Source organism: Euprymna scolopes, chromosome 8 (genome assembly GCF_053919585.1).
Source record: "Euprymna scolopes isolate OS-2025 chromosome 8, ASM5391958v1, whole genome shotgun sequence".
Classification (NCBI taxonomy): domain Eukaryota; kingdom Metazoa; phylum Mollusca; class Cephalopoda; order Sepiida; family Sepiolidae; genus Euprymna; species Euprymna scolopes.
In genome coordinates, this window is record NC_136489.1 from 138,270,238 (window position 1) to 138,278,746 (window position 8,509).

The 8,509-nt window shown below is 31.3% G+C and overlaps 1 protein-coding gene across 12 annotated transcripts in view; it reads left to right on the forward strand.

Annotated features, from left to right (window-relative positions):
* LOC145283782 (vitamin D3 receptor-like) overlaps positions 1-5,249 on the forward strand; it is a 453,323-nt gene extending 448,074 nt beyond the window's left edge. For all 12 annotated transcript variants that reach the window (XM_080132844.1, XM_080132848.1, XM_080132847.1 and 9 more), the window contains one exon: positions 1,310-5,249. In XM_080132844.1, coding sequence (XP_079988970.1) covers positions 1,310-2,093 — 784 coding nt within the window. In that variant the 3' untranslated portion in view covers positions 2,094-5,249. The remainder of the gene's footprint in view (positions 1-1,309) is intronic.
* Positions 5,250-8,509: the final 3,260 nt, after the last annotated feature.

Consider the following 8,509-nt stretch of genomic DNA (forward strand, 5'->3'; position numbering starts at 1 on the left):
AGAAAAACATGTCTGTTATAATATCCTAAATAAAAAATAACTATAAAAGACAACTTAATTTTCAATTTGTATAAAATTATATTCTTTAAATGTTTTAAAAATAAATATAACCTCAAAACTTAATAGTAAAACTAAAATTTACAACATCTTAAGATATTGCAAATTTTGATTCTTATTGCTGTATTTTTTAAATATCTTTTGGTTTAAAAAAATCTTAGCACTTTTTAGTGTCAAAGTAAATAGTACAATAATTAAAAAAAAAAAACAAATATCAGTTTTATCCCTCATAAATCTTTCATCAGTATCAGTGTTTGAAAGAAGTAATTGTTTAAAAGAAGCTTAATTCCAACAATTAACTCCTGAAATAAGAAAAAGATTGAGTCCATCCTCCTTATTGAGATAGTGACCTAATTAACACATAAAATAACCATCATACAAAAATACTAAAGAAAAATGAAGCTGAATAAGTAATTATTGATGAGTTGGGGGAGGGGTCAGTACCAAAACTTAAATTGCCATACCGCCTAACTTTAATAATGGGCCAATATGATATTTAAAACATTATTCAATCTAACCATTAGAAATTATTATTGATTCTTCTGTATTTTTCTGTTTTGACAAAAAAAAACCATCATGAATGAAAGTCCTTTTCCTGCTGAAGCTAAAATAAATAAATTTAAAAAAAATCAGAATTGGTAAGGAAAAAATTGGAATTGTCTAATTACTAAATTGCAAAGATAAATATCTTTATATTAGAACCTACCGAAATAATATAAAACATAACATATTAGAGTGTATATATATATATATATATATATATATATATATTGAGTTCATATAGAAACGTTGATTTAATTTGAATAAAATAAAATATGCATCAAGTGCGCTTGAAAGCCAAATCACAACGTAATATTAGAAAAATAAACAAATATTTTACTTATTTGAAATTTATAACGTAAATATATTTTGGAGCTATAAACTCCATCCTCAGTATGTTTTCTTTTTTTCTTTTCTTCTTTCTTGCCAAGTTGGAGAAAAAAAACGTCTGTAAAGAACTGCACATTGTATCTTAGCAGTTGTATTTGAAATTTCAAAATACAACCACTGAGATACAAAGAAGAAAAAAGTAACAAAACAACATACTGAGGATGGAGTTTAGCTCCAAAATATATTTGTTATAAATTTCAAACAAGTAAAATATTTGTTTATTTTTCTAATATTACATTGGGATTTGGCTTTCAAGTGCAACTGACGCATATTTTATATATAATCTACATACAATTTTAATTTTGTTTATTTTATTTTTCAGAAAAATACGAGAAATAGAGAAACAAAAAATGCAGTCAGGTGATGTGAGCACGACGCAGAACCGCCTTCGGATGTTGGAACAAGATGAGCTTTCCATGATAAGTGAAGTGATCGGAGCGTATCGGCAATCACTAGAAATTTCAGTAGAATCGTCGTATTCCCGTAACAACCCGTCCGTGATAGACCTGGTGAACATTGCTGAGCTCAGTGTGAGAAGAGTGATTGACATGGCCAAGAAGATAAAGTCATTTAAGGCTCTTTCCCAAAGTGACCAAATCAGCCTCCTAAAAGGTGGCAGCATTGAGTTGCTCATCATCCGATCGGTAATCAACTTTGACAGGGACAAACAGCAATTTTTGGATCCATTTGACAAAGATTCTAATGCCATGACAACAGAGCAGCTGAAACTTGGTGAAGGAACGTTATTTGATGATCACATGAAATTTGTGAAATCATTAGCGGTCGATTTACGGGCAGATGAGACTGTGTTGATTATCCTCCTTGTAATCTCTTTGTTTTCTCCTGATCGCCCGAATGTCATAGACAAAAGCTATGTTTGGAGAGAACAGGACAAATATGCTCTACTCTTACAACATTACTTGGAGTCTAAGTTTCCATATCATCTAGCCCATATTTTGTATCCTAAACTGCTCATGAAACTTGTTGAAATTCGGAATCTAAATGAGGAGCATTCACAAGTGCTACTCAAGGTGAACCCTGAAGGTATACAACCTCTCATGAAGGAGGTGCTAGACCTGAATTTGCCCAAAACAAATAACAAATAGTATTTCTTTTTTTTTCTCTCTTTACTATTTTTTTCAGTCCTTTTGGATGGCAGCAAACTGACTATTCACCATTTTAAAAAAAATATTTTTTTTTTTACTGATGAATGGTGAGAATCAGTGGCAACATACTCCAGTCAGACATCCACTGCGCCACAGTTTCATTTTAGTTGAAATGGCATATTAGCTTGGTGTGGAGGAATAAGTCACAATGTGGGGTGATGGCTGATTCATGTGGAAAAAAAGAACATACACACACACACACACACACACACATTTGTGGACAAACAACACAAGTTTTCCTGGCAGTGATGTGCCTGTTTCTTTTCCTCATCCACTCTTGAAACATGGATACGTAAAGAAATATTTCTGTCTTATCAAAACAGAAATATTTCTAAAGAAAAAAAAAAGAGTAAAATGATGCGATACAATTATGAACTGGGTGGGAATCACTGCCATGCTTTGTCACATCTCACCTCCAGAAATAGTTTGACCCACACACCTTCAGGAGCTTTTCGCACATACTCAACCTATTTACTGAGTATTACGAATGACAGTCCAATGAAAGTAAAACAAAATATTAATATTAAATTGTTATGAAGAAGGAAAAGCTTTTCTTTTTTTCTTTTTTTTTAATATCGACTTCATTTTGAGCTTATACACTAAAGTGATATACATTTTTTTCATTCTTGCGTAAGCCAGAACTGTATCAGCCTATTTTCCAATCGATTAATAATTTTTAATAAATGAAAAAACAATATGAAGAAAAAGATGAAATCTATTTCAGGTGGTACAAAGTTTTGGTTGTGAGAGCTAAAACCATTTTAATTGCTAAATAGTTTCAGGGCTGAGATTACAAAGTGAGTTCGTTTTTTTTTAGTTTTTTCCAAACATTAATTTTTAAATTGACTAATACAGTATTCATTTTAAAAGCAAAATGAAATGATACTTTTGTCTTATTTAATATTCCATTTGAATGTGATGTGCCAACATACATAATTCATAAAATATATATATATATATATATTAAATATGAATTGTGTGTGTGAATATGCTCATAAATATACATCTGACTGTGTATATATTTGCTTTACTGTATATGCATACATATTGTGTGTATGTTCTTATACATATGTACACATATAGAATAATGTGTAACTACTTTGTAAGTATGTGTGTGTGTATAAATGATTTTATAATATACATTCAACTAGCGATTAAGTTTGAGACATCTTAAATAATAACATATAAAAATATGATTCTGCATCAAGTTATGCTATATAGCTTTTATTTTTTTTATAGCAAATGTCACTTTTTTTTGTGATAGTATCTGACATTTCAAATATTTTTCTAGAATTTTTCTTCTATTGTTAAAACATTTTATTTTTCTCTTTTCTGTTCCAATTTTTTTTGTCTCCAGCTTCAAAACTAATCTACTGATCAGATTTGAAGCTACAATTTGCAAATATTTCATAGACTTCTTGTTTGATTAATTTCCACTTTACGTAATTCTTGTTAACAAATTCCAGTATCCGTGGCAAGAGACAACCAGATCAAATATCAATTTGTATTAAGAAGTGACATCTATTATGGGTGAGTTTGTGTGTGTGTGTGTGTGTGTGTGTGTGTGTGTGTGTGTATATATATATATATATATATATATATATATACAGGACTTCTCAGTTTGTTGAAGATATTGAAAAATTGTTGATTTGAAACCAGTGTGAGCATATATATATATATATATATATTCAACTCTATTTGAATTTTGATTAACATGAAATATGCAATGCAGTAAAAGCAAATTAGCTTATATTCAGTATCAATTATTTTTAGTTCTTTAAAATGAAAATCTTGGCTCTCAGCACAGACAAAACAATAATATATATCAACACATACACATTTTTTTATTTTACATCATTTTTATGCAAAGAAAAATCCCCCTCCCCCAAAAAACGCCACTGTATGTTCTATTCCATTTGCTGATAGCCATTCACTTGACGTGTAAAAGAGGAGAGGAAAAGACCAAGAAGAAAAAATATTGGGAATTTATTTCTGAATCGATTTTAATTTAACTTTTGTTTGTAGGTTACAAATGAAAGCAGGAATGAGTGTGGCTGAATGTGTCAGTTTCTTTACAAACAGTCCATAACAAAATTTGAGTAAAGGTATCACACAACCTTTTCTCTTTACTTTTCATTAAAATAATGGAACAAATGATTGCATATTGCTTGTTCCGTACCATTCTATGAACTCCTAAGTTTTTTTTTTAAATGATAGAATAAAATTAGGGGAAACATTTTATTTCTCTTAAAGAATTTTCCAATTTGTTTTGAAAAAAAAAAGCTACAAGTTGTATTCTTTTTTCTGTAGGTAAGTGAAAATCTGAAAACTTCTCCATAATATTTATTTCCATCCATTATGAAAACTATTGCCACCTCATCCTAATAGTTAAAGATAAATGTAAACACTGAATGACACATTTATTAAAACATTATGCTGCCCATAATTTCTTTTCTTTCTTTTATTTCATATCGAAAGGTTTGAAATGATCACTACTATTCCTGCTCAAGAAATGCACATTTCTACTCAAATGTTCCTTTTTTTTTTCCACTTTTTTATTGTCTATCGTACAGTCCATTACAAAAAGCCAAAAATATAAACATTTGTCAATGCCAAGCAGCAAGAATTGTTGGTGCGAAGACAGTATTACGGATGTTTCTGGAGAGTAAAGATTAAAGATGCTAAAAATCACTGTTTCCAAAAGAAGTGCTTTTGTGTTTTTCAGTTGTCAATTACATTTTGCTTTAAATCTGTCAATCAAAATTGGATTATTTTTAGAAATTCTCTTTTAATACACAGATATGCAAGTTTTTGTCAAAGGACATACCAAGGATTAACTCAACAACGATATTTTTCTTTTCTATAAGGTTAGAAAAGGCAAGCAGTCCTTTTTAAATGCTATTTGAGAAGTTATAACACTTTCGAAAAATATCTAGTTTGATGAGGTTTTCCTTGTTTTTTTTTGTTTTTTTTTAATGCAAGTGTTTTTGGAATTTTGAACTCCACCTGTATTGAAATGGTAGATAAATGCAGCATCAATGTTTATGATGTTATGATTGTAATTGTAAAATAATAAACATATTTTTATAAATTAAGCTTTTACTTTTAACAGTTTTAAAGATACAAATTTTATCGTAATACAAATATAACCATAACTACAAATTAAAAAAATAATCAGGATTATATCTTGATCAACCATGTCTCTGACAGTATAAATGCAGCACTCTCCTTAGATAATAACACCCATATATATGTATTTCAGGATTTTAATTACCACAGTAGATGGTTTTGTTTCTCGAGTTATACAGATGCAGCTGGTAGCAGCACACATAACTTTTCTGCATCGCTTTCCAATCTAACAGGTCCCAATTTGTCAATTAGGCTCTAACACTTGTCTCGTCGCCACAATGCTGCATCCGTGTGCCTGTTTTACAAGTTTTTTAATAAAATGTGTTCTGATGAACTCCTTGCACTTGTGCCCCCCCCATCCTTCCTCCCAACAGACCCACTTAGCAACAAGATCACATCTCGTCACTGTCGATGTTCCTAAATGTCAGAAAGTATTCTATCTTCTTCCCTTGAACAGCCACTTCGGAATTCTCTTCCTGCTTCCTTGACTGTACTGATATGCAGAAGTTGAAATGTAACGTAAACCAACATTAATGTTGTTAATCTTTCTTCGGCATCGTCCCAATTAGGAGCCCCTTACGTCCAAGGGGTAATATGCATTGTTTGGGGTGAAGGTGAGTAAAAAAAAAAAATAAAAAATTTAAATGTGTGATCAATAATGGACAATCAACAATTCCCACACTAACAACCTCACAGTAACCAAGAAAACTGCTTACCCAGAGGTTTGCCTCCAACTCTACCTTAGACCCCTCAAACTACTTCCCCACCAAATTTTCCTTTGTGACGGAAGCCACATTCATCGATCTGAAAATCACCTCTCATGTTTGTGATTTAAAAAAAACAAGATACCTCCAAGGCGTGTGAGCTGTATCTCATTTCTGCCATACTAATAAAAAAAAATCATTAACTAACCTAGCTCCTGTCCTTTCCAAACTTAAATGCCTAGTCAAATATGGATTTAGGCAAGTTCATTCTACTGCAGATATTTTAAGCATCCTTACTGATTGAATATACCACATGCTTGAGAGGACAGGCGAAAGTTGATATATCCAAAGACTTTAAAAAGGTTTGATGTTAAGGAGTTCTCATAAAAATTAAATCATATGTTACTTCTCAACATAATCAGATCCTTCCTAGACAAGAGAAAAATTTGTCATCGATGGCTGTACATTTAAACAACATGATATTAATGCAGGTGTGCTTGAGGGATCAATCCTTGGACCTTTTATTATTCGTGATATTCATAAGTGAACTCCTTGATAAAATTGTGTCTCAGATGAGTATATTTGCTGATGACATCACACTCTATAATAGACATAAGGGTAAAACGAATGTACACGTATCCAAAGCAATGGCATAAACCTTAGAAAATGACCTTCAGTTTGTTGTGGAATGGAGATGTAAGTGGACGGCAACATTTAATTCTACTAAGCTTATTTCCTTGAACAACTATGAAAGCCTCTTAAATGATTGCCATGACAAATAACATGCTACCTGAGAGCACATCTTTTAAACTCCTTGGCCTAATATTCACAAGCAACATGAATTGGAACAAATACATTGAAGAGATTGCCAAGGCTGCTGCAAAGAAAGTGAGCTACCTCTACTATGCAAGAAAATTACTCACCAGAGAGTATCCCATATCTTTACAAAATCCCAATTTTCTGCCAGATCTGGTCTAGATCATATGCTACAGTCCAAAAAAGATTCTCAAATCTAATAGGTTTTGCGCTATTGGTCAAGCGTCAGCCGCTGTCTGATTGATGCAATGCCACATCCCTATGCCTGTTCTACAAGTAGTTTAGTGAAATTTGTTCTGATGAACTTTCAGCTTATGTGCTCCTTCAACATACATACTTCTCACTAACCTGACAATCAGCAAAATTCTACCCCTTCACTGTTGAGGTCCCTAGATGCCAGAAAGCCTTCTACTTTAATAGTTTCTTCTCTTGGACTGCTGGATTTTGGAATCCACACCCCCTTGTTTTTTGCTTCCCTGACTACTAACACACAATTGAAATGTAATATGAACAAACATCTTGCTGCTCAACTTCTGTTAGACTCCGCCTAGACACAATCTCTGTTATGTCCAAGTAACAATATGCCTTTTTGGAGTGAAAATGAATAAAAATAGAATGTTTTACTCCTATATCAATCCCCTAACCCACCCAAACAGTAATCCCTGGAATGATGATATTATCAGAACAGATACCACCACCTCCTAAAAAGAGACAAGGTAATTCCTGGGAGGATAGCTTCATGGCAACAGAATAGGTACTACACTACAAAAAAAATTGAGGAAATAATGCTTGGAAGGATGGTATCATTACAATAAAACAAATACTTATACCCTCACCACAAAAAAAAAAAAATGAGCCTTGAAATGGCATATTAATCTGAAATATTTGAATCGAGCATTAAAAGATAATACAATTAATTGAAATAATAGTATAGTTCAACTTCAGGTAGAAAGATTCCAAATCTTCATTTGTAAAATATTTGACAGTAAATAAGTTATGATTTTTATAAAATGCTAGAAAATTTAATTAAAAAACGAAAATGATGACTTAACTACTTTCTTAATTATAGCATAATGCAAATTTGTTCTTATTTTAAAAAAAGGATTGTATTATGTATTTCAATTGGAATAAAAATATTAAAATGGAGATATTTCATAAAATATAAATTTTAGATTAATTAATTTTTCTAATATCAATTGGAAAAAACAATTTTTTAATTGATTTAACTTCAACTTCTGTTGTGTAGATCCAATTTCAGTATGTCATCTTTACCATAATCTTTTAATTAAAAAAAATGCAAACATTAAAGTTAACTTCTGTTTTGAGAACTGTGATAATTGACAATTTCTATGTGTCGATATTTTTTAAAAGTAGCATGATTTGTGTACTGGCATTGCCCAGTGGAAAGTTAATACAAGGTTAGAATATATTTGTAAAAAGATTTGAATGAGATGTAATCATTATAGTTAAATTTGAAAAGTAAAGTAGACGTTATTCTATGTTATTGTGTGGGGGGGGCATATGAAGTTAAGTTTACTAAGAGGATTAAGGGAAAGGTTTGTGGGCACTATTGCTACTTAGACTTAGGGTTTGAGTTTGGATTAATTGTTATTCCCCCCTCCTCAAAATATACAATGATTTGTAGGTACTGTTGCTGCCTAGATTTAGGGTCAGTGTTTGAGTTAAGAGCTATTTTTTCTCCTCCCC